The 26,844-nt window shown below is 46.3% G+C and overlaps 1 protein-coding gene across 1 annotated transcript; it reads left to right on the plus strand.

The window, feature by feature from the left end:
* The first annotated feature begins 529 nt into the window (after nucleotides 1-529).
* On the plus strand, nucleotides 530-25,541 carry RSPH9 (radial spoke head component 9). Its single transcript, XM_068157056.1, has 5 exons — nucleotides 530-756; nucleotides 1,002-1,164; nucleotides 1,727-1,856; nucleotides 3,378-3,524; nucleotides 25,284-25,541. Exons 1-5 carry the CDS (start codon nucleotides 530-532, stop codon nucleotides 25,442-25,444), a joined length of 828 nt encoding a protein of 275 aa, XP_068013157.1. The 3' UTR covers nucleotides 25,445-25,541.
* The last annotated feature ends 1,303 nt before the right edge of the window (nucleotides 25,542-26,844 follow it).

Consider the following 26,844-nt stretch of genomic DNA (forward strand, 5'->3'; position numbering starts at 1 on the left):
CGTTCTGCAGGGCCCATCTTTCTCCTTGCTTCTCTGGGAGAAGCCCGCGGCGGGTGCACAGCTTCCTTGCCGTGACTGTCCCGAGGAGGAAAGGCCGGGGCCGACGCAGCGGTTTAACCGCACGGGAGGCGCAGCCGCCCTGTGTCTGCTCAGGCGCTGAACAACTGAGGACGCCGTGAGACTGTCCAGAGGCTCCCGCCCCGCCTCACCCACGAGGCCTGCCCTGGGGCCCAGTGCCCCAGCCGGTGGCCCTTTCAAGTATGCGGGCCCGGCACCGGCCGCCCAGCAGCGTCCGGCGACGCTCCTCCAGGCGCCGCCATTGTTCGCCAGCGCCCACCGGCGCCGTTCCCATGGCAACGGAGAGGCGGGACCCACCGTTGCCACGGCTCGCCCGCCTCCCGGCCTTTGCGCTGAGTTTGATTGACACTGGGAGCCGTTCCCTCCGGCAGAAGCACGCCGTCGCCTTTGAGCACAGCGGCGCCTGCCTGCCCCACCTCCGGCTGCCTGGCAACGGCGACGCGGAGCGGCCATGGAGGCGTCGTCACTGCCTGCCGCGCTGGAGCTGGTGGTTGGTGGTGGTGCGGGGCTGAGCCCGGAGAAACAGGCGGTGCTGGGGTCCTCGCTGCTGCTCCTCCAGCGCGACTACCGCTTCGAGCGGGTCTGGTTCTGGGGCTGCATCCAGGGCGTGCGGGGCACCTACTACATTGCCGAAGGGCTGGGCCCCGACCGCGCAGCGCCCCGCAGCCGCCTCTACAGGTGCGGAAGTCAAGCCGTACTTCACTGCCCCGCACACCTTCCTGGGGAAGTCTAAAAAACCTAGGGAAGCCGGTAACCCCGAGAAGAGGGGACTGAGGAGCCGGTAGGGGGACGGGGACAGGGACAGGGACGGTTGTCCAGCAATCCTGGAGGGAGCCTCCTTGTGCTCTGAGGGGCATGGCAAGGCAGTGTGGGAGGCCAGTGCTTCACAGGGCTTCAGCCTGTGTCTTCCTTGTTGCTGGCAGCTTGAACTGCGTGGATTGGAGCCTTCTACCACCAGTGACTGCAGAGATGGTTGCGCAGACTGAGCAGCTGAAGGGCCGTTTCCAGGGTGACCCTTCTTTTGAGTATAAGTACACTGAGATAAAAGAAGAAGATGCTGAAAGGTTGGTTGAAGACGGTGAGGAGGTAAATACAGCAAAACATATTCAAGCTCTCTTTGCTACAGTTAGGCACCTCACCCTGGACAGGTGGTGACTCCTCATTGTTTGCAACAAGCAGCCTGAGCCTGTGCTCAGACAGAATAGGCACAATTTGCTCTTTGCCAACATTGTGTAGCAGCAGCTCCTTGACTGAATTCTTACTTCAGTTACTCCTGGAGGTAGACACAGCTCAGATTTTTTTTTCCCTTTATGTTTATTATGCACCATTGCTACAGATCCTCACTGCATTGTCTGCAGCTTTACATAGGAACTGCAGGTACCATTCTTTATAACTAACAAGTCATAAGTAGCTTAATTGAGAGGGACAAAAGGATGGATGAAGGGAGGGACAGTTAATTCTCTCCTGAATTTAGACTGCTTCTGCTTCTGTTCTTATGAAAAGAATGTCCAATTTCTGGTCCTTTCTTAGTGTCATTGGCCTCCAAGCTGATGAGTCTGATGTGGTTTCTATTATCACTTTGAGTTTATTCTCAGAAATGGTAACAAGGAAAGCCCTGTCTTTAAAATTTGCTTCTCTTTCCTTGAAGCCCACGATCAAGGAGGAGGCTCGCCTTGTAGCTACAGTAGAACAGATAGACAAAGCAGTTGGTATCATCCCTCGAGGAGCATTTTTGAAGACTCCTCGTGGGTCTGTGCATGAAAACAGAAACTTTGAAGGTAAATTCTCCTTGTCTTTATCAGGATGAACTGTACTTTGATCACAGAGGCTGTAAACGAAGACAACTTTCTCTAGCTGATGTTTTGATTTCACGTTTATGTTTTCCTTGGGTAAGATGGGTTAAAACAGGCTAGATGGCCAGGCCCAAAGAGGGGCGGTGAATAGAGTTAAATCCAGCTGCTGGCTGGTCACAAGTGATGTTCCCCAGGGCTCAGTTCTGGAGCCAGCCTTGTTTAATATCTTTATCAATGATCTGGATGAGTAGATTGAGTACTCTCTCAGTAAGTTTACTGATGACACCAAATTGGGTGGGAGTATTGATCTGCTTGAAGGTGGGAAGGCTCTGCAGAGGCATCTGGGCAGGGTGGATTGATGTCAATTGCACGAGGTTTAAACATGCCATGTGCTGCATCCTGCACTTGGGTTACAACAAACTCATGCAATGCTGCAGGCCTGGGGAAGAGTGGCTTCAAAGCTGCCCAGAAGAACCTGGGCATGCTGGTTAATAGCCAAATGAACATGAACCCGCAGTGTGTGCAGGTGGCCAAGAAGGCCAACAGCATTGTGGCCTGTATAAGGAATAGTGAGATGAACAGGGCTAGGGATGTGATTGTGCCCCTGTACTCAGCACTGATGAGGCCACACCTCAAATACTGTGATCACTTTTGGGTCCCTCACTACAAGGAGGACATCCAGTTGCTGGAACATGTCCAGAGAAGAACAACAAAGCTGGTGAAAGGTCTGAAGAACAAGTCTTATGAGGAGTGGCTGAGGGAACTGGGATTGTTTAGTCTGGAGGAGAGGAAGCTGAGGAGAGAGCTCATTGCTATCTACAGCTACCTGAAAGGAGGTTGTAGTAATGTGGGTATTGGTCTCTTCTCCCTAGTATCAAGTGATAGAAGGAGAGGAAATGGCCTCAAGTTGCACCACGAGAGGTTTAGCTTGGATATTAGAAAAAATTACTGGAAGAGTGGTGAGGCATTGGAATAGGCTGCCCAGGGAGATGGTACAGTCATTGTCCCTAGAGGTGTTCAAAAAATGTGTAGACTTGGCACTTTGGAACATGATTTAATGGCCACTTGATCTTAGAGCTTGTTTCCAACTGAAATGATTCTAAGATGCCACTAATGTTCAGGTGCATGATTCAATGCTGGAAGGTGGGAGAAGAGTCAGTAATGGTTCTGAGTCATTAAGCCTGTAGTTTTACTTGTTGGTGTATAGTTTATGTCTGTATTTAGAAATGATAGCTGCAGTGAATTTTCCATCTAGATATAGGATCTAACCAAATGGGCACAAAAACTTGGTCTCAACTCAGTGCCAGTTGCTTATCCAGGGCTTCAGTTAGCCATGGTCTGCACTGTACAGCATCAGGGAATGCTGTCACTCATTTCTGACAAGTCTGGTCTTCTGTGGAGTCCACTGGAGAAAGATTGGGATTCAGTCCTATGCTCTGTTATTTGATGGTATAATCAATGTTAGCCTAGCTTGCTGTGTTAATGGTCACCAATGGTTGTTTGCAGGTCTTTCTTTGGCAGAGGCAAAAAAGTTAAGTTCCTATTTCCATTTTACTGTGCCTACTAACCTGAAGAATAAGACACTGCTGGAAAAGGCTGACCTGGACCCATCCACTGACTTTCTTGACTCTCTGGAGCATGATATCCCACAAGGTAAAGGTAGCAACTTCACCAACAGGGAAGGACTGGTGGGCGATGTGGTGGTTGGAGGGTGTTTGGGGTCCAGTGACCACGAGATAATTGAATTCTCGGTTTTTGGTCAAGCCAAGAGGGGCGGCAAGAAGACCTCCACTCTGGACTTCCGGAGGGCAGACTTCGGGTTACTCAAGGAACTAATTCAGAGGGTTCCTTGGGATAAAGCCCTTAAAAACAAAGGGGTCCAGGAGAGCTGGACCTACTTCAATGAAGAATTGTTGAAGGCTCAGGGACAGGCTGTGCCAATGTGCTGGAAGATGAGCCGCCAGGGCAGACGGCCAGCCTGGATGGTTCATGAACTTTTAATGGAACTGAGGGAAAAAAAGAGGGTGTATCACCTTTGGAAGAGAGGGGAGGCAACCCACAGAATGTTTAAGGATGTTGCTAGGTCTTGTAGGAAGAAAATTAGGGAGGCAAAAGCACACTTGGAGCTTAAACTGGCCTCTACTGTGAAGGACAACAAAAAATCCTTCTATAAATACATTAATAGTAAGAGGAAGGGAAAGGACAACCTCCACTCCTTGGTGGACACGGAGGGGAACATTGTAACAAAGGATGAGGAAAAGGCAGAGATACTTAACACCTTTTTTGCCTCAATTTTTACTAGAAGGACAGAACGTCTTCCTGACAGCTGGCCTGCAGAGCTGGCAGAAGGAGCCAGGGAGCTGCAGTTTCCCTATGTTCCATGAGGAGGTGGTTGGAACTCTCCTTAGCAGCTTGGATCCCCACAAGTCCATGGGACCAGATGGGATTCATCCTAGGGTGCTGAGAGAGCTGGCAGATGAGCTGGCCAAGCCACTCTCCATCATTTTCCAGCAGTCCTGGCTCACTGGCGAGGTCCCAGAGGACTGGAAGCTGGCCAACGTGGTGCCCATCCATAAGAAGGGCCGGTTGGATGAGCCAGGGAATTACAGGCCTGTCAGCCTGACCTCAGTGCCAGGCAAGATCATGGAACAGGTCATCCTGAGTGCAATAACACAGCACTTACAGGATGGCCAAGGGATCAGGCCTAGCCAGCATGGATTTAGGAAGGGCAGGTCCTGCCTGACCAACCTGATCTCCTTCTATGATCAGGTGACTGCCTGGTGGATGTGGGGAGGCCTGTTGATGTAGTCTACCTGGACCTCAGCAAGGCCTTTGACACCGTCCCCCATATCAAACTCCTGGCCAAACTGTCAGCCCATGGCTTGGACAGGAGCACACTGCGATGGGTTAGGAACTGGCTGGATGGCCGAGCCCAGAGAGTGGTGGTGAATGGTGCCACATCCAGCTGGCAGCCAGTCACTAGTGGTGTGCCCCAAGGATCAGTGCTGGGCCCTGTGCTCTTTAACATCTTTATTGATGATTTGGATGAGGGCATTGAGTCCATCATCAGTAAATTTGCTGAGGACACCAAGCTGGGGACAGGAGTTGATCTGCTAGAGGGTAGAGAGGCTTTGCAGAGAGACCTCGACAGGCTGGACAGATGGGCAGAGTCCAACGGCATGAGATTTAACACATCCAAGTGCCGGGTTCTGCACATTGGCCACAACAACCCCATGCAGTGCTACAGGCTGGGGTCAGAGTGGCTGGAGAGCAGCCAGGCAGAGAGGGACCTGGGGGTACTGGTCGATGGTAGGCTGAACATGAGCCTGCAGTGTGCCCAGGCAGCCAAGAGGGCCAATGGCATCCTGGCCTGCATCAGGAACAGCGTGGCCAGCAGGAGCAGGGAGGTCATTCTGCCCCTGTATACTGCACTGGTTAGGCCACACCTCGAGTACTGTGTCCAGTTCTGGGCCCCTCAGTTTAGGAAGGATGTTGACTTGCTGGAACGAGTCCAGAGAAGAGCAACAAAGTTGGTGAGGGGTTTGGAACACAAGCCCTATGAGGAAAGACTGAGGGAGCTGGGGTTGCTCAGCCTGGAGAAGAGGAGACTCAGGGGTGACCTTATCACTCTCTACAACTACCTGAAGGGAGGTTGTAGACAGGCGGATGATGGTCTCTTCTCCCAGGCACCCAGTACCAGAACAAGAGGACACAGTCTCAGGCTGCACCAGGGGAGGTTCAGGTTGGATGTTAGGAAGAAGTTCTCTACAGAAAGAGTGATTGCGCTATGGAATGGGTTGCCCGGGGAGGTGGTGGAGTCACCATCATTGAAGGTGTTCAGGAGGAGACTTGATGGGGTGCTTGGTGCCATGGGTTAGCTGTTTGGGTGGGTTGGATTGGTTGATGGGTTGGACACGATGATCTTGAAGGTCTCTTCCAACCTGGTTTGGTTTATTCTAATAAAGGTTTATTGTAGCAGAGTCAACAGATGGGGAAGGCAGTCTGGGAAATGCAGAGATGACAAGGTGTGGGTTACTGTGGAGTTAGTATGCTTGGGAGGAGTGCCTATGATTCTGCAAAGGGACTTTATCATTTACTAAATATTGTACTTAATTCCCTTTTAAAGCAATTCTAAACACTTATAATGGTAAGATGTAAGTGTACCAGGGCTGTCACATCCCTCAGAACAGGTCTAATCACACCAGCAGTTACTCCCTCTGCCTGAGTGTCATATTCCCTCCTGACTTCTGTAAATTTGAAAGCCTGTGACAACTGGTGTCCCTAAGGGGAGAGATAACTCCACCAGTGACAGAGGGAATTTATGTGGTTTGAAGTTATTTCACACCTCTTGTCCCACCTAGTATTGCTCTTCTTTATCTAAATGGGCTCTCATTAACACTAAACTGCTATCTCTGAGAGATTGAATTCAAATGTTCCTTTGATAAATCGTGTCAGAAATGCTGTAGTATAGAATAATCTGCACTCTAGTAGGGTTACACACTGTGGAAGGAGAAAGGAAAGTGTGCATGCTGGAAGGCATCTTCAGTTCACTTCTCTACTGTTCTGCTCGATAACTATTAAATATATTTGTAGCCTCTTCCAGAATATTTCTCTAAAGAGATGGGGAAAGTTACTTGTTATTTGTTTCTCACTGCTGTGGGTTTTTTCCCTCCTTTTTTCTCCTGATTTGCTGACTTTTTTGTTTGTTTGTTTGCTGTTGTTGTTGTTTGGGCCACATGTTTTCACATCCTGTTGTCTAGAAAGATTCTTGGGACACAGTAAGAAATTAGGTTTGCTGTCCTGGAGTATCAGGATAGGATAGGAGGTGACCTGTGACACATGAAATTGGCTGAAAAGACAGTTAATTGCCAGTGCTGTAAATTGCTTTTCAGACATTGTCTCTTTCCTTTGTCAAAAAAGAACAGAGAGTAAAACTAGTGAGCTCCTGCCTGAATTCAGAACATGAACAGCACTCCAACGTAAGCCATTGTTCAACTTACTGGGAATATCCTTGCTGTAGTAATTTTCCAGAGGTGTAGTGTGAAGAGATTGTGCATTTTTACATATACTGGCTTATTTAGTTTTCCCTTTTCACTCAGAAAGGAGTATTGCAAGAAGGGTCAGGTCCTAGACACTTCCTAAGAAAATTTTAGCTGCTAATGTCTGCTGCTTTTGCTTCTCCTGCTTTTTTACTAGGGCTTGTGGTAGGAAGACTTTTTAACTCTATGAGCCCTGAAACTACAGAGCCACTGCAGCAGGAGATGAATCTGCAGGGCTTTCTATGTTTCCACTAGAAAACAGGCAGCAGAGGCCAATAGCCTGAAGGCAATTTAGCCAACATCAGCTGTAATGGAGACTGGCACCTTTGAAAGACTACAGATATCTGCAGTGTTTCACATCTAGTTCCAGGGACCAGGCGAAATGGCAGGTCATGCTGTGTGTTAGGTGGTGGTCTCAGTGAGGTCTTTAAATCAAATTTGACTTATAGCTGTATTTTACCCAGTGGCTGGTAGAAAGTGGGACTCAGCTGTACCACTGCTGCATTTGTCTTCATGTGACAACCCAAGGTATGTGTAAGTCTGAACCTTTGCTCCCTTCCTGGGAGGTTGTTGCTGTTAGTGCAGATCTCAGTCTTCACCAAAAAAAGTTACCTCTCAAAGATTAGTTGAACTCAAGTGCAGCTGAGTGATTCTTAATGGAAGAGAAGATTCATCATGGCTGTATTGCCCTGCTCTTTTTTGGACTGAACCTGGGGACTGGTGGAATGAGCTTGTCACAGGCAAAGGAAGACAAGAACTGGTTACAGGATCAGCAAGGCATGTAGCATTTCTAATTGCACTCTGTCACATGCAGATAGGAACTCTGACATTAAAGAAAATCAATCCATCCCCCTTTAACAAGCATTCAGGTTGCCTAAAGTACTGGTTGCACATGAAAACATGGGAGAAAAAGACAGGAGGGCAGGCACAGGCTTCTGCTGATTTTATCAGCATGGCTCTGCCAAAGTCACTCACTCATCTATTGCAAGGCACTCAGACTCTGGTTCTTAGATTACCTTCCTTCAGCTCTGCCAGTGTATGTTGGTCCTGATCCTGAGCAGACAGTGCATTTTCTGGTTTTTAATATGTAATTTGTAGCTCTGATGAATCTCCTTGTTTTGACCTGAAGCTTTTCTTGGCTTTTCTTGCTAGATCCTCTCTTGAACAGTTACTGTCAGAGCAGAAGTAAGATGTCCCAAATCTGTTGCATCTAGAATTGTGGCTGAAGTCAGAATTGTCTCTGCCCTCAGCAAATAACACCGGGGTGAACGACACCTAAGTGATGCTCCCAGTCTTCATTGGCTAGAATTCCCCTAGTATCTTAGAAGACCTAAAGAACAGGACTGAGAAATTAAGGGCTGATATTAAAATGTCTGAAAGTTAAGAACTCTGTTGGAATAGTTTTCTTTTTTAATTGGAGATTGAGCATCTGTGACGGCTGTCATGGGGATAAATGTATGTTGTGTCATTGTAAGAGAGCAGAGGTGTCTTACAGAATGCAAAGTTGGAGGCAGAGAGAACATTTTATGTGACAGCTGAGAGGTGGTAAGAAAGGAAGGTAAAACCAGGTTGTATAAAGGATACAATGGTAAAAGCAGAGAGTTTAGTGCAAGATGGGAAAACCCGGAGTTTTGTAACAAAACTGCCTGCCACCCTTATCTTTACCAGTGATATCTGTGGTGATTGCAGGTTCCAAGTTCTGTCTGTGCATCTCTCAGGTTATCTGTACACTTTAAGAGTTCAGAATATGTTGCTGCTCTTTCCTTAATCATACTGTGAGTCTGTTTTTTCTTGGTGTCAACTCCCAGAGACAAGTGACTGTGTGGCTTAGCTTTTATTATAAAATAGTAAAGTGGGAGAATGGAAACCAGTCTCAAAAGCAAATTAAATTGGTTTATCCCCCTTAAAATCTCCTGCTTTCTGAGCCAAACACACGATTTTGAGTGACCTGACTCATGAGTTTTGAACATGGAGGGGCTGCAACATTGATCTTCTGTCACCACAGTATCAGATCATCCTGATCCAAATGGCCAGCTGGTCAGAATGTTGCATGCTGGGATCTGTAGGTTTTGCTGGCCATATGTCTGCATTAAAGATAAGCTTGTTTGCTCTAGTCTAAGCAGACAATCTGCTCAACTTTATGCCCAATTAGATGTAGCCTTTCAGCTGCTGGCACACTGCCAGTGCTGTCCTTTCTGCTGCATCCAGTTCAGCACCTTGGGCCAAAGCATTGTAGGAACTAGAGTTGTGGTAGTTTTACATGTGCTTCTAGATAATGGACTAGCAAGCAAGTAGCAATAATTCCTAGCGTGCCTACATCATTGTCACTTGATGACTTCATGTTGTGTCACTTCTTTGGCATTGAAATGATGGGGAAAGTAAAAATGGAGGGGGAAGGGTGATTTTACTGTGACCATGGTATCAGATCAGGCTCTCCTTCTCCAAGGATAAAGGAAGGGGATGGGAGAAAGCCTAAGGTACTACTGTAAAATAGAAAGCTTGAGAGGAGGTAAAACAGGGGATGGAGAATTCAGTTCTTTGGCTCTTTCAAACAACAGTTCAGGAAAACAATAACTTGATTCTGAAACAGATTGCTGACTCAAATCACTTTGATATGGAGATAAGGGGCACCAACAGGGCACTGCTGAAAACTGATGCATGAGGGGAGGTGTATTAAAGGTAAGCAAACAAACAAAAAAGTGTAGATAGGAAAATATATTGGTGGAGATAGGATTTATGTGAGAAGACTTTGTTCAAAAGACAATACTCCTGCTCAGTAAATGGCTGCTTTTGGCTGATAGCCTATCAGTTCACTGGTGCAATGAGTAGGAATTAGAAGGAGAAAGCAATATAAAAGGAAATGCAGAAAGTTGGGAACCACTGATAATTATTATAAATTGGAATTTATAATGAGTAGAAGATGACAACAGAAGCCAGGACAACCTAGAGTAGTCCATGACACCCATAAAGAGGACTTTGTTTTTTCAGGTGTGTTGAGTGGAAAAGAAAGCACATGCTGTGTTAGCTTTTTCAGAATGTTACTGGAAACTGTCACTAAATGATGATGGTAAAAAGTCAGTCTGATAAGGTCAGAAATGCTCAATCATTTTTTCTGGTTTGTTTTTGGCAAGAATATGGACTTGCATCAAAGGCAACAAAATACCGTTTCAGATCATTTTCAGACTGTTTGCTAAGGAAGGGTAGAGTTAGACAACCTTTACTGTGGGTCAGAACCTAAAAATGGTGGAGACAGGTAAGTTACCCCTGAAATCATTATCTCAGGAAACTTGTGGCATACTTATAATGTTAACCTTTAATAAACCCCAGCATTGCAAAATATTCCTCCAGTCTTTTCTTGATTAGTAGTTGTGATTCAGAAATCACTGAACGAGTGTATTTCTGGAAGGGGTCAGAAAGGGATTCACCTGAGACCACTGATATTCTTCCACATTTTCATAAATAATCTAGAATCACAGAATATGACTGGTTGGAAGAGACCTCCAAGATCATCCAGTCCAACCTTTGACCCAGCACTGAAGGGTCAACACTAAACCATGTCCCTAAGTGCCAAGTCCACATGCCACTGCTTGAACACCCTCAGGGATAGTGACTCCACCACTGCCTTGGGCAGACCATTCCAGTGTTTGATAACCTTTCCAGTGAAGAAGTATTTCCTAATATCCAGCCTAAACCTCCCCTAGTGCAGCATTCCTCTAGTCCTGTCTCTTGCCCTCAAGGAGAAGAAGCTGGCTCCCTCCTCGCTCCAACCTCCCTTCAGGCAGTTGTAGAGAGTGATAAGGTCTCCCCTTAGCCTCCTCTTCTCTAGACTGAACAACCCCAGCTCCCTCAGATAGTCCTTGTAGGACATGAGCTCCAGGCCCTTCATGAGCCTCATTACCATAAGTAAAGGATTGGTGGAGAGACAAATAATGACAATGGCAAGATGACCAGAGAGATCTGGTAAACTGTGCTTACTTAAATAAAGTAAATTTTGATGTATCTACTTGGAAAATCATCTATTTAAGAGCAGCACCTAGAAGCCAGACTTGTATTCTGAAAGCTCTGGCTCCGAAAGCAAATCCAGGTGCAACCCACTGAACATCAGCTCCCATTTGATCCTGAGACATAAAAGGCTAATATGATCTATAAATGTATAAACAAGGGCATAGCAAACAGGAACAGGGAGGTGATTTAACTTTTGAATATAGTTAGTGGTATCAGAACTAGATTACTGCACATTGCAGAAGTGGAGAGCTGCAGAAAAGAGCCACAGAATGATTCAAAGGCTGGTAAGAGACAAACAGTTCAATCTGTTTATCTTATGGAAAAGAACACAAGAATGACTGTTTTACGCTGTGTAAATACTCCATGGAGTTTATGTATTGGGTACTGAAGATCTATTCAGTTCAGCAGAGAAAGGCAGAACAGGAACCAGTAGCTGAAAATTATAGCCAGAAAAAACAAAAATGAAAAAGTAGATAAAAATTTTGACAGTCAAGTGATTACCACCTAGCAAGTGCAATGGATGAGCCTGTGTCTCTTGGTATCTTAGCATGATGCAGCTGTGATTTAGCCAAGAGCAAACGTAAGTTGTCAGTGGCAGACACGAGCAACTGAGTTCAGTGTAATGGGCAGTAGTATGCAGGAATCCAGAACATAGGATTTCCTGGTACACCTGGCTGTAAGCTTAATGACAGCTAGGGAGGGTGATGTTTGGCTTGGGTTTCTTCATTGTCAGTGACATTAACACAAAGGTGATAATGACTTTCTGAGACAGTGACTCTCAGTACAACTGGCTTTGCTTCATGAACTATGAAGCCTGAGGGCCTAAAGGACTGAGGAGATTCCTGACTTACTGCTGTCCTTTGTGGAGTGTAAACTGGGGAGCTGAAACCTCTCAGATGTAATTGCTGATTCTGTAATGCTGGGAGAGATTTCACTGCATCATTCTAAATGGGTATACAGTGGCAGGGTGGACTGTAGTGAGTCTTCACTGCTTGCTGTTTCAAAATGCAGCTAGAGGAAGAGAAGTTCCTAGAGAGGAGGTAGTGTCAGCTCCTTTCCCATTTTGACAGTGAAGGGAGTAACAGCCACTCAACCTGTAGCTCTGTTGCTTCACCTGAAAGTGCAGTGGTTTTGGAGCTTTCCTTATAGAGCAACACAAAAGGATTTGTGGCTGTTTCCTTGGCTGAACACTTCAGGCACTACCCTTTCTGTAAGCTTCCTGAACAGTAGCCTGGGTTAAAACACTAACCTCCTGTCCTCTGAGTTTCATTAGTGTGCTTTTTATCAGTTTAGCAAAAGCTGGTGCTTAATGGGCCCTTGAAGATGGAGAGGTTGCATTTCTAAGTGGGAAATAATTTCCTTTGGCTGCTCTTAAGGGCCATTTTGGTAGCCCCATCATGGCTGCCCCAAAAGTCCAGGTGCTGGAAGGAAGAAGGCCAGGAGACACAACCTGTTTTATCTCCATGCATTAACACAGCTAATTCACTCCTTCCCCCACCGACTCCCCCTCCAGGCGATTAACCCCCTATCAGCCTCTGACTCCAGCCGTTTGAAGAGTCTGTGTCTGCAGAGGTATTTACAACCCCTAGCTAGCCAGCCGAGAGTAAGCCGGCCGTTATCAGGGCTCTCAAACAAATGGCTGCCTATCTCCTCAGTGGTCTTGCAAAATCCAGCAAAGTGCTATGCTGTGCTGGCCACCTACTTTCACCCAGCCTCCCTTTCCCGCTAACATTTCACAGATGTGACCTGAACCCTCCCCTTTCATTGCTTAACAATAAGCAGCACCTCCCCGGCTCTGTGAAAGCTGAGAGCAAGAGCACTTTACTTCTTAGCCTGCCAAGAGCCACACGGGGACAAGGCTTTTCAAGCTGTCTCACTGAAATCCAAACTAAAAGACCCATAATGAATGAGCGGGCAGTCTTAGCAAGGACAAAAAGAGGTAGCCAAAATGTGGACTGCAATACCTAGTGTGGCTCACAGCTATCCTGGGCTGGGTGAATGTGTGTGAAATCCAGCTACAATATTCCATGGAGTATCTGACATTTATACAGATGGCTTTGACAAACAAGCTTTATGACACGGAGGGCATAAAACAAATTAGTGTGCATTCGAACAGTCTGCTTTCAGATGAGAGAACGGAACCCAATAGCTAGCGCAGTTACTAGTTAAAGCCTTGGTACCCGATTTTTCTGTTCAAGTCGGAGTCAGCCGCTCCTGTTAGAAGTCATTCTGGAGTGGCTGTAGCTGCCGCCTTCCAGCAGGGCGCGCTATGGTGCCAGCGTTGTCAGTGCTGAGCGCAGAAAAGAAACCACGGAAAAGTAAAAAGGAGAAAGAAAAAGCACCAAGAGCAACAGCAGACTGCGGAGGAGGTATGGCCTGAATTTCCAGGCTCTGTGATATACCGACCTCCTAAACTGTAGATATGGAGACGATTACTCTGTCCCTTCCAAGCTTAGGCAATTTCTTGAATGGTCACTGGACTTTTCATTAGCTTTCTTAACATCCTTACAGATCACAGACACACAAAGGATATACACAAACACACAAGCAAGTCTCCTGCATCCTTCAAAAGCAGAGTCACTGGCCATTTTTGCTAGTGATGTGTGGAGTGGGGAGCCTTTAGAGGCTAGGGCTCCTCCTGCAGTGACCCATGAGAGCGGCCTGGGAGCAATACAAGCTGTTGGCTGTCCTACAAGCTGTTGGCTGTCCTACAAGCTGGGGCAGTGTCAGCTCAGGAGTTCAAGATCAGACTGGAACTTTTAACGCACAGCAGAAGGAATCCAGAGCCAGCTAGCATTATAGCTTTTGACTGGCTGTTCATGGTCTGCCTTGCTTTCTGGAAAGGAGTCTTGTTTTCTTTGGGCTTTGTTTCTATGGGTAATAAAGCAATGCATTCACTGCCTTTGGGTCCTAGATCTGCATCACCTCAGGAGTCTTGTTTAGTCAGAGGCCTTGGATGAGTTTATACTGGAGCAGGACTGCCCAAGAACTGAGAGCTGTGACTGCTGCAGTGAAAGAACGAGGAGAGAACCAAAGTCTTCATAGCAGCTTTGTAGGGATTGTATTTAAAGTTTTTTTTCCTCCTCAGTAAAAGAAATCATTGCCCACTCTGTCTCCATTTCAGCTCCTGGTTCATTTGACATGAAAAGGAGATGAACTTCTTGTTAACTGATGGAAAATGCTGGTAAAAGCCTCTTAGGACCAGAAGTAGTTTTATCACCGTGTCAAGTCAGCCTTGGCCTAACCCTTTCTCTGGGGAATGATGAAAAACTACTTGCAGGGGAAAGCCTAAGGCAGCCTGTGCCACTGAAGTCAGAACAAGGTCAGCTTTTGCTGGAACTGGTATGTTTCTGAAGGGGCTTTGTGTAAGGAGTGGCAGCTCCTGTATGTGCAGCAGTTGCATTGGTGCCAGCTCTGCACACAACTTTCTTTTGCTGTTTGCTGCCCCTTTGGCCACAGAACTTTTTGCAGAGAGGGAGTCAACAGGTGTTGTCTTGTTTTACTCTACATAAATATATGGATTGAAATTCTGCATGCTGAAGGGGTGTGTGGCTGTGTGTAGAGGGAAAAGTACAAGGGACAGTTGACCTGTAGTTGTTCTGTACAGAGATAGATAGGCTACCCCAGGCACTAGAATATGCTTAGCCATCTTTAGTGTTCAGGATTAGCTTGAATATCAACACAACCACACTGTGCTGTGTGGATATGCTCAGTTTGACAGTCTTAGAAACTGGTAAACTCTTAGGCAATTTGGGCCAGAATTCATATTTAGCTTAGCATGAAAACATTGACAGTTTATAATCTGTGCTGTCTGTTCCTCATCCTAAATCCTAAGTCCTGCTAACTTGATGATGAGGTAAGAACTGAAACTGGGGGACCAGCAGGGCTTGTAGCCTTGCCCTGGTTGCAGAATGGTGAATTGGATGTGCTCTAAGCATTTGGTGGGCTTTGAATCCCAGCATCAACTGCTTTGTGTTCTTTCAGAATTCAGAGATCAATGTGAGGTTCTTTGCCCATAATCCAGCCCCTGTTCATCATTATCACCTCCTCAAAGTGCCCAGCGCTTTGTTACCAGGAGAGGCAAAATCTTACAAGGTGGTCATAATCTCCTCTGAGAGTCAGACAGACATTCTCCCGTGGGTAAGAAAGTGACAGTGACCAAAAGCTGTAGGGGGAAGCAGGCTAGAACAAAGCTGTCCATTGCATCCTTTCATCAAACTGTTAATCTTTCTTTCAAAGACATCACGTTTGTTTGGTGACAAAAGCCCCAAAGAAGCTGAATTGAGCCTGAAATCCTGTAGCAAGATTTAGAGGAAACGTCTTTCATTGAGAACAGGGAGGGGCGAGGGTCTCCTTCTTTTTCTTCCCACCAGCCAATGGGCTCACAGAAGCCCACGAAGGTGACGGATTAATGCAGGGGCTCCCCAGGTAGATGCTACGTGACTCCCAGCACGCTCCAAAAACGTTTCCACAGCGACCAGCTGAACAAGAAATATGGAGTGTGACAAGATACAGCATAAACTTGTGCTTTGGAAGGAGGCTGCTTTGCCACTCTGAGAGATTTCAGTATTTACTACAGAAGACCTGAGATAGGATGATCCATACTATAGTTGTCAGAACCAAAACACTGAGGGTTTTAATAATTTCCTCCCCACCCCTGCTCCATAGAAGTTTTGATTGCATATTGTCTTGCTGTTTCCTCCAGTGCTCAGCCCCATTCCAAATCTTTGTTCTGGATGATTTCTGTGCAAAGTCTGCATATTTCCTTTAACAAAACATCTCTTCCTTAACAAAGCCAAACCAAACCATTGTTCCTGCTCGGTTCTAATTATCAGGTGGATTTAGGACTGAAGGGCAAACTAACTGGGCTATAAGGAAGGCTGTATATTGATGTGTGTTACTTCTGTGTTAGCTTTTTCAGTCCTTCCCATCCTCTGCAGCTCGTTTTTGTTTGTACATTGTCCCTTTTTTTGGTGTTGGCATTGCTGGCTGTGCAGCCAGATTCCAGCTGGAAAAATAACTTTATTTTTGGCTAGACTGTTTGTCAGCCAGATCGTTTCCCTGACCTGGTTAACTAAGCAGTAAATAAACACTTTTGTGGTCTTTATGATGGAAAAGTTATAAGGGGGGAAATAAGAGTCTGAGTGTAGAGGCTGCTTCAACTGGATTAAGCAGCACTTGGTTAGATGTCTAAACACGGCCTGAATTTCACCCACTACTGGAAGGCACCTGAATATTGTACATCTGGGACAACATTGCCCTCCCTGAGTCTTGTCAGCAGGAAATGGGCATTTTGTATGTAAGTGGAAGGCCCAGGATTGTCTTAATCATTTGTGCTGCAGAGGTGTCCCCAGTGGGAAAGGCTAATGGAGAGAAAAAGCCTCTAAGTAAGATCATTTTACTTTGAGGTTTGGGCATGGTTGTATTTGTGTGTCAAAGACATGGCAGGCATTAGGACCATGCAAGAGCCACTTGGCAGCGTCTGAATGTTTGTAAGCTGTGCTTTCCTGGCTCTTGAGGCTTTTAAAAATAGTGCAGAACCTGCAACCAGTCTGTGTTTTTGTTTAATTATTATTAAATAATTATATGGGGAATTGGAAATATTGACAGCAGTGTTAACATATGGGGTGCAGGTGGTGTGTCAAGCAAATGAAAGGGATTTAGTTTGCAGCCAGTAAGTGGCATGAAGGAGTTTGAGCCCCACATTAAGAGTGTTTGGATGTGTCCTTATGGCTGGTAGGCTGTGTGTGAAATGTCTGTGTGGCAAAATTTATTGAGAGACGGAGCACAGTGACCTTTCCTTACAGCCGCTCTGCTCCGCAATTTGTCTTTGTTCCCTGCAGACAACAAATTAGAAGTAGGAAGCTCTTCCCAGTGCAGGGTTTTCTATTGGAGGTAATTGGAAACTAAATCCCATGGGTGTAGTGTAGCTTTGCCAGAGCTAAGCGCTTGTGGTCACGCAGCCAATCAGTGGCTGCAATGTTGCCCCTCTCTGGGTGTTAATACGTCCTATAACTCCATACTTTCACACTCTCAGGACTGACTGCAGCAAGGTATGTTACAATGTGCTCTTCTGGCAGCATACTGTGTTCATGTGAGTGCATCCACGCTGTAGCTTGAAACACTTCCTTCTTTGAAGAGGCATTGGTAATGTCACTTTTACGACCCTCTGTGAGCTTTTGCAACACGAAGCCTTTCTGTCAGGCTGTCTGGCTCTTAAAACTGTTTCTTCTCAAGCTTGCACAGAAATAAGGCGTTGCTGAATTGCCTCCGAAACAGCAACATTAACAGAGGTCATACTGAAAAGTGGACCAGTTGTGGCAGAAGAGTTCTGCAGACAGCCCTCTTAAAAGGCTTTGTTTAAGAGCTGATGTCTCATGCACCTTATCATCTCTGTGAATTACAAGATTCAGCCCATGGCCCAGCACAGCAGACATGGGGGATGAGGCAGGGATTTCTATTGGCAGCTGGAAAGGAAGAAGAAGCTGAAAAGGAGGTCGACTTTTGAAATTCAGCCCTGGCGTCCTGACAGCTGTTGAAGGGCCATAAAAAAGGCAGTGGTTTAACACTGGGTGAGCATCAGGATCTTCAAAGCACTTTCTTGTTTGGGAAAGATGTGAGGAACTCCTCAGAATTTATGCCTGTGCTTGGAGGGGTGGAGGCTGCAGCCTGATTCAAAGAGGGAATAGGAAGCTCCAGATCTTCATCCAGCGGGTACTTTTCCCATGCTCTTTCCTCCCACACAGCAGCTCCCTCCCTTCCCTTCTGGAGCAATAGGCAATAGTTTCAGCACAGACAGTGCTTGGCTTCCTTGGATTTGCTGGGTGCAGCTTAAGAATTAACTTGCTCTTTTGAAAAAAAATGTGTTTTGAAGAATGGAAACCCCAGCAGAGCATTATCACTGTGAGATTCTCTAGCATGAGACCAATGACCTCCAGTTCCCCACACCTCAGCAAGCTTTGCATGATGAGGGAAGTTAACTCTGCTAGCTGATTTAGGGACAATATAAGCTACAGCTCACACATAGATGGAAGTTAAAAATCAGTATTTAACTCCAGCAAAGCCAACTTTCACTTTATAACTAGAAGTGGAAGTAATCACACAATCACCAAGGTTGGAAGAGACCTCAAAGATCATCAAGTCTAACCTGTCACACAAGACCCCATGACTAGACCACGGCACCAAGTGCCACGTAATCTCTTGAACACCTCCAGGAATGGTGACTCTACCACCTCCCTGGGCAGCACATTCCGATGACGAATGACTCAGTGAAGAACTTTCTCCTCACCTCGAGCCTAAACTTCCCCTGGTGCAGCTTGAGACTGTGTCCCCTTGTTCTGGTGCTGGTTGCCTGGGAGAAGAGACCAACCCCTTCCTGGCTACAACCACCTTGCAGGTAGTTGTAGACAGCAATAAGGTCTCCCCTGAGCCTCCTCTTCTCCAGGCTAAACAATCCCAGCTCCCTCAGCCTCTCCTCATAGGGCTTGTGCTCAAGGCCTCTCCCCAGCCTCATTGCCCTTCTCTGGACACGTTCAAGATGTCCTTCTTAAACTGAGGGGCCCAGAACTGGACACAGGACTCAAGGAGTGGCCTAACCAGTGCAGAGTACAGGGACACAATGACTTCCCTGCTCCTGCTGGCCACACCATTCCTAATGCAGGCCAGGATGCCATTGGCCTTCTTGGCCACCTGGGCACACTGCTGGCTCATGTTTAGGCAGCTGTCAATCAGCACCCCCAGGTCCCTCCAATGCAATACAATAATAATAATAATAATAATAATAATAATAATAATAATAATAATAATAATAATAATAATATGATGATGATGATGATGATGATGATGATGTCTCTCCTGACAACTTTTATCTAGGAATCTTGGTGTACCCTTTGGACTAATGTTCTGAATTTCCCAGCCTCCCATTAAGAGTCATGTATTCCTACAGAGGGGCAATGATGGGCACAGGAACTCTCATGAAATATTCTGAGCCAATATTACAAAGGATTTGAACCTAACATCCTGCTTCTGCATTTTGACAATAATACAGACCTACACCTACCCATGCAGTGATTTTACTCCAAGAACCATTTGTAATAGCAGCATTTCATTTTCATAATTCTCCTCATCCCTTTTTAGATTGTATTATTAAGTGCATTTCTAAGGCTTTCTTTTTGAAGGAGGAAAGAGGGGATAGTAATTTTAAGCTATTATATCATACTGTTCATTAGCTACTGATTAAGGCACTGCTAGCGTGATTTACGACGTTATTTCAAACTCCTACAAGAAAAGTGGGCCTGAAAAAGAATCTTGTTTGAAGGTTTGTGAGATTTGAGCTGTGCTGGAGAGAATACAGTTGTCTTGGATCTTTCAATAACAACTTTCTATGTGTTTCATGAGTTCAATATTTTCTGGACCATTTCATCAAGTGCTGCTAATGTGGGGAGGTATGGGGAGGAGGAAAAAAAAAAGATTTCCAAGTTTTTGGTTTCTCTGTTTAAATCATTGAATCAATGAGGTTGGAAAACACCTCAAAGATGATACATCAAGTTCAACCTGTCACCCAAGACCTAATGACTACTAGACCATGGCACCAAGTGCCACATCCAATCCCCTCTTGAACATCTCCAGGGATGGTGACTCCACCACCTCCCTGGGCAGCACATTCCAACAGCTAACAACTCTATCTATGAAGAATTTTCTCCTCACATCCAGCCTAAACTTCCCCTGGTGCAGTTTGATACTGTGTCCTCTTGTTCTGGTGCTAATCCAGGGGTCAGTACTGGGCCCCATCCTCTTTAACATCTTCATTGATGATCTGGATGAGGGGATTGAGTCAGTCATCAGCAAATTTGCAGATGACACCAAGTTAGGAGCAGATGTTAGTTAGAGGGTAGAAGGGCTCTGCAGAGGGACCTCGACCGACTGGACAGATGGGCAGAGTCCAATGGGATGGCATTCGACAAGTCCAAGTGCCGAGTGCTGCACTTTGGCCACGGCAAGCCCATGCAGTGCTACAGGCTAGGGTCAGAGTGGCTGGAGAGCTGCCAAACAGAGAGGGACCTAGGGGTGCTGATTGACAGTCGCCTAAAGAGGAGGCAGCAGTGTGCCCAGGTGGCCAAGAAGGCCAATGGCATCCTGGCCTGCATTAGGAATGGTGTGGCCAGCAGGAGCAGGGAAGTCATTGTGCCCCTGTACTCTGCACTGGTTAGGCCACTCCTTGAGTCCTGTGTCCAGTTCTGGGCCCCTCAGTTTAAGAAGGACATCGAGACACTTGAACATGTCCAGAGAATGGCAACGAGGCTGGGGAGAGGCCTTGAGCACAAGCCCTATGAGGAGAGGCTGAGGGAGCTGGGATTGTTTAGCCTGGAGAAGAGGAGGCTCAGGGGAGACCTTATTGCTGTCTACAACTACCTGCAAGGTGGTTGTAGCCAGGAAGGGGTTGGTCTCCTCTCCCAGGCAACCAGCTCCAGAACAAGGGGACACAGTCTCAAGCTGCACCAGGGGAAGTTTAGGCTCGAGGTGAGGAGGAAGTTCTTCACTGAGTCATTCGTCATCGGAATGTGCTGCCCAGGGAGGTGGTAGAGTCACCATTCCTGGAGGTGTTCAAGAGGAGATTACGTGGCACTTGGTGCCATGGTCTAGACATGAGGTCTGTGGTGACAGGTTGGACTTGATGATCCTCGAGGTCTCTTCCAACCCTAGTGATACTGTGATACTGTAATTGCCTGGGAGAAGAGACCAACCCCCTCCTGGCTACAACCTCCCTTCAGGTAGTTGTAGACAGCAATAAGGTCTCCCCTGAGCCTTTTCTTCTCCAGGCTAAACAGTCCCCGTTCCCTCAGCCTCTCCTCTTAGGGCTTGTGCTAAAAGCAAAGGTCCAAAAAAAGCAGATAGGTTGCAGAACTTTAAAGTAGTGTCTCAGAATGTCTTAGAAGGCAGACAGCAGCATTGTGTATTAAATGCAGTTTCTTAATTAATTAGAAATAAAAAGCACAATCTGGAAAAGAATTCTGAATAAATACCTTTGGTAGCTGGGTTAGAATAGTGTCCCCAGTGATCTGGTTAGTAAAAGGTGGAAAATGGCACTGCTGCTGCTGTTTGGCTCTGCATAATAAAGGACAGCTCTATGACTAATGGTCATTATGGCTGAAAACAGAATCTGAGTGAAAATTACATTAGTTTTAGGCAGTTTCTTATTTCCCCTCCCCAACCTATACTGTTTCTGTCCAGCTGGGATTGACCTTAAGTAACCTGCTTGTTTTGTTCACAGGCAGACTTATGCAATGTTAGCAAAACTTTATTGTACGTTTTTGCATGGAACTAGGTGCAGAATCAGGGATCAGAGAAGAGATGGAAAGTGTAAGAGCTTTGTATGCCCCAAAGGTCTCATATTTATGAAATGACAGATTTGAGCCCTTTGAGAGGTTGCAGCTTAGCCAAACAGTAGGGAAATGAAGCAACTGCACACCACAGCCTTCAGAGACATAGCATAAAAGTGAACAGAGCTGTCTTCAGTTATATCTGTCCACTTTTGCCAGGTGGGAAGGTGCATGGCAAGCTGCTTTGATCAGCAGAATAACTCCACAGAGACTGATAAGCCTGTGTGACACTGGGTACATGTTCTGAGGAGATCATGGATCCATGTACTGTATTGCCCCAGAGCACAGCTAAAAGGATTTTATCAAGTTGAACTTGATGTACTCTGCCTTCTCTGTGAATTTGTCCAAGAAGAAGTCTGACTTGAGATACAGTTACAGAGAGCACTACTATCCCTGTTTTCCCTCTCACCTTTCCCACTTGTGGTGCCCCAGGCATTTCTTTGTAAATAGTTTGGGGCAGAGGGCTCATCTGTGTACATGAACACATCTATGCAAGCCATCACATGCACCCAGGCTGCTGGATGCTTCCAGGATATTGGGAGGCATTTGCAAACTAGATAATCTATAAAGGCTTTCACCACCCAGCAAGGCAAGGCACAGTCCTGTTCTGGACAGACTTGCTTCTCAGAGGACTGGTCCTAAATTAAAGACTTTTATATAACAGTTCCTCATTCCATTATCTTTTTGTCAGAGTACCTGTTCCAAAAGTTTAAGCTCCGCCCCCCACTGCAAACCAGTGTATAAAGGTGCAGCAAAAACCACCAGATGTTTGAGTGAAGGACTTGCAGATAATTTCTGCAAGTTCAAGCTGCAAGAACCCTGCCCTGAAAGTGAAGTCAGTTCAGTGTTCAGAGGAGAAATGGAAAAAGTTACTTATCACAATTAGATTCAGACCTATTTGTTTGCCACTTGTTATTCAACACCCCTGTGTGTAGCCTTGCTACTGCCACTAGCAAATGCAGAAAACCTGTAGAGGCAAAATTCATTAAATGGTTTCAAAGCTTTGACAGCAAATGGCTCTCGTGCTTGAGCCACTCCATCGTTTGCCTTGTAATGAAGTGCTCTTCATCAGGGTTCCCAGGTTACCCAAGTAGTGAAGTCTCTTAGGAACATCGATTTTGTTGGGAGACCCAGTCAATCAGAGTGTGTAATCCTGGTGGATGAACTATAATATATGTTTTAACTCCAGGTAGGACAAAGATCCAGTCTAGTTTGGGTCCATGAGTGGTACTGGAGAGACTGCATGGGAGATTTGCGTAGCTTTGTATGTGAAACCACTGCTTGTGAAGATTCTAGCTTGAATTTCACCTAAGACCAGTGCAATGAATGTCACAGTGCCAGGCAGGTAAAAAGAAGGCACACACCTGTACTAATCCTGCCCTATAGTAAATAATGTTTTGCTTTACTGTGGTCTCAACTGTCTTTAGTGGAAGCATCAGCTGGAATTTCTGTGAAATAAAACCAGTATTCCACATTAGAAAATAGCCTTGTGTTATGCCGGAATTCAATAGAAAGGGCAGTAACTTCTTAAAGAGATCATAGTTGGAAGGGACCACAAGGATCATCTAGTTCCAACCCCCGTGCCATGGGCAGGGACACCCCACACTAGATCAGGCTGGCCAGAGCCTCATCCAGCCTGGTCCTAAACACCTCCAGGGATGGGGCCTCAACCACCTCCCTGGACAACCCATTCCAGGGCTTCACCACTCCCATGGTGAAGAACTTCCTCTTCATGTCCAGGAAGGGATGTTTCTCTTCATGTACCACAAGCTAAACCTGCAGCAAATTCTAGACAAGCAGATGGTTTTCCTTTTCCATTGAAATATACAGTTTGCCCCTCTTCCCTCTAGGGCTTTGTCCCATGATACTTTGGCCAGCAGATCCTGAAGTAACCAAAGTCTGCATGCCTAAAGTCCAGGGTTGGAAGCTTGGGATGCATCCTCCTACTTGCCCTGTGGACCTTAAATTCTATTGCTTCATGGTCACTGCAGCCAAGATTATCCCTGAGCCTCACACTGGTCATCAGCCCTTCCCCATTGGTGAGAAGAATGTCCAGCAACTTCCCTCCTTGCTCATGCCCTCAACTAGTTTGCCATGAACTTCATAAGAGTGCATGTATTGTGAGCGAGCATTCAGGAGCCCAAAGCTTTACAAACACAGCTAGCTGGCGTCTTTTGGCTGCCAGGCAAGCCAAACAGCCCTGCAGCTGCTGCTAGACCAAACTACCTGAGGGGTGGTTGTGGCCGGGAAGGGGTTGGTCTCTTCTCTCAAGTAACCAGCACCAGAACAAGGGGACACAGTCTCAAGCTGTGCCAGGGGAGGTTTAGACTCGAGGTGAGGAGGAAGTTCTTCACCGAGCGAGTTGTTCGTCATTGGAACGGGCTGCTCAGGGAGGTGGTGGAGTCACCATCCCTGGAGGTGTTCAAGAGGAGATTGGACGTGGCACTTGGTGCCATGGTCTAGTCATGGGGTCTGTGTTGATAGGTTGGACTCGATGATCCTCCAGGTCCTTTCCAACTTAAGTTATACTGTGATACTGTGATACTAAACAGCCTCAGGAGCTGCAGTCAACCCTTGGGCTGTGGGGAGACCTGACGCAGGAACTTGAGGTGTTAAAGCCCTGCAGCCCTTAGTCAAATGTGACTAAAATTGGCCAAGAATCAGAACCTGGTGGGAGGGGGAGGACTGGCAGCTGACAGCAATCACAGAAGCCCTTCCCCAGGCTAACCATGGCATGAGTAAGCATGAGTCATAGCATAAATTGATGAGCCTAAAATTATCTACAAAGATGAATACTATCTAATTGGGCCAGCACATAATGGGCTTTCTGCAGATTTTGGGCAGATTTTGGCTTTGGGTTAGGCTGAGTGCTTGACTCCAAGCCAGTAGTAGCCTGACAGCTCCCTTGAAAAAAAAAAAAAAAAAACAACAAAAAAACCCCAAAAAATAAATTTGGGCTTTCAGATGAAGATTCAGCAGGACTTTACATTGTAGCCTCTAGGCATTACTGATTTGGTGCTGAAGCTGGTATTTTCTTCTCTTGGCAGCTCCTTGCCTTCTGAGCATTGAATCTGAGCTGATGTGTCAACCCTCTGCCCTTCAACATTGTTCCCAGGCTGTAGTGCCAGATGCAAAACAAACACTGTAGCTCAGAGGGCCTTGCATCCAGGAGAAACTGCATTTTCACACTGGCTCTGAACCTCCTCTGTGGAGCCAAAGCAAAATTAATGCAGAAACTATTCCCTTTGCCCCTACCATGCACATCTTTTTCAGTAGTGGAGCCAAGAAAGCCTGAAGAGAGTTGATCTCTGTAAATTTTTCTGACAGGAAAATGCCCTGTTTTTCATTTTCTCTTCTTCCTCTTTCCCACTTGCTGCATGAGGGAAACCAGTCTTCCCTGGAGCACAGAAGTGCCACCTTCACACTACTAATGGTACAAGTTTATTTTAAGAAGGAATTTCATACCTAGCATGGTTGCTATAGCTAGTCCTCGCTTCCTATAGCTAGACCAAGTAGTAGCAGAGCTTGTTAAGAGTAACTTCTGCCCACTCAGAAGCAGCCCAGAATAGCTCTAGTCTCTTACAAATCGTGTATCCAAGTCTGGAGCTCCAGGGGTCCCTTCCTGTGAAGCATATGACATTACCACCCCAGCCATGACAATATGCTACTGAGTGAACCTAGCAGACATCTGGAACCCAGGGCAGCCTGTAATACTGTATTGATAGGGAAAAAACGGGCATCAAGGTTTCTCATCTCTGACTTCTGTTTTCAGGTGTCACAAACTCCAGTGCCATGTGTACTGTTCACTGGTTAGACAGACCCCACTGCAGGCCCTCTCCCAACTTAGGGACAGCTTGTGCCAGGAACACTGCCTTTCTCATTAGACTGACTCATTAAAATCAGAGAATAGTAGGGGCTGAAAGAGACCTCTGGATATCATGTAGTCCAACCTCCTCCCCCCCACTAATGGAGGTACATTTCTCATACAGGATCCTGGACAGTCCAGCTAGAGAAGGGAGGCACTGTAGTGGTGCTGCGGAGCTTGCTGTGGCTGGGGCTGACCTTCTACCACATCCCAATGACCAAGCAATATGGCTACATCTACTTTGGTACTGGTGAGAAGAACTTTGATCTGCCCTTCATGCTGTGACTCTTCTGTCTGGAACAACAACTCAGACACTTACATTTTACATTTAGATTTTGTTTACTGCTTGTTCTAATAAACATGTGAAAGCTCTGCCTTTTGAATAGGGTTTTTTGTGTATGTCTGTGTGGACTCTGGCCCTGATTATTATTCTAGGTCTTCACTGTGTGCAATCCTACTTCAATCCCAGACTGAATTCCCTATGTCACTGCAAATCCTTTAGATAGTAACAAATGGCATCTTCTTCCATTAACGCCCTAGGTCAGAAATTAAAGCTAGGCCATCTGTTTGATTACAAAGACACCATGCTTACACGACAACTAATTTAGAGACAACATGAATGAATGCCTGCTATCACCCACCAATGATAAACAAAAATAGTTGGAATCAGAATAGAAAGCTGCTGATGCATACTACAAAGGGATCTGAACTCTAGAAAGGCATAGTGAAGAGTATTTTACTTTTCAGGTGTTAGGTTTCACCAAAATTAGTCTTTCCAGCTCATGGCATGAAACTGTAGGAAAAAATTAACTGTGGGCACCACCTAATCTTTTGCAAAATGTGCTCATTCAAGTTCATCTCAAGGAAGTGGTTTAATCCAGCTCACTGAGCAGAGCTACCTGGGCTAGGAGACACAGTAACTTCTGTATGTAGGAGAAGATAAACTGTTACCTTTCTGCATGGCTGTAGGCTTCAAAACCTTTCAGCCAGAGACCTTATCACTGTATACTTAATGAAGTCTTGACTCCTGTCTCAAACAGCAAAAACATCTTGGCCAGATCGAGGGGCTGAAAGTAGGACTTCCATTTCACAAAGGAAGTCTAAAAAACAGTATAATCTAATTGGATGTCCTAAGTAATACGTTCCATTTGTTCCGGTCCATGCTCCATGCGTAAGTCACCCCAGAGCCCACGGAGGAGAGCGTAGGGGAGCTGGGATTGTTTAGCCTGGAGAAGAGGAGGCTCAGGGGAGACCTTGTTGCTGTCTACAGCTACCTGAAGGGAGGTTGTAGCCAGGTGGGGGTTGGTCTCTTCTCCCAGGCAATCAGCACCAGAACAAGAGGATGCAGTCTCAAACTGCACCAGGGGAAGTTTAGGCTCAAGGTGAGGAGAAAGTTCTTCAGAGAGAGAGTTGTTGGCCATTGGAATGTGCTGCCCAGGGAGGTGGTGGAGTCACCATCCCTGGAGGTGTTCAAGAGGGGACTGGACGTGGCACTTGGTGCCATGGTTGAGTAGTCATGAGGTGTTGGGTGACAGGTTGGACTTGATGATCTTTGAGGTCTTTTCCAACCTTATTGATTCTATGATTCTGATGAAAGGCATAAAGGTTAAGTGGCAAAAAACAAAAGCTGTGTTAAGCGGTAGTCCCCAGATAAATAACAAAGAAATGAAGCCAAAGCAGTAATG

This window comes from Melanerpes formicivorus, unplaced genomic scaffold (genome assembly GCF_026170545.1).
Source record: "Melanerpes formicivorus ecotype bairdi unplaced genomic scaffold, bMelFor1.0.p_v2 SCAF_2, whole genome shotgun sequence".
Classification (NCBI taxonomy): domain Eukaryota; kingdom Metazoa; phylum Chordata; class Aves; order Piciformes; family Picidae; genus Melanerpes; species Melanerpes formicivorus.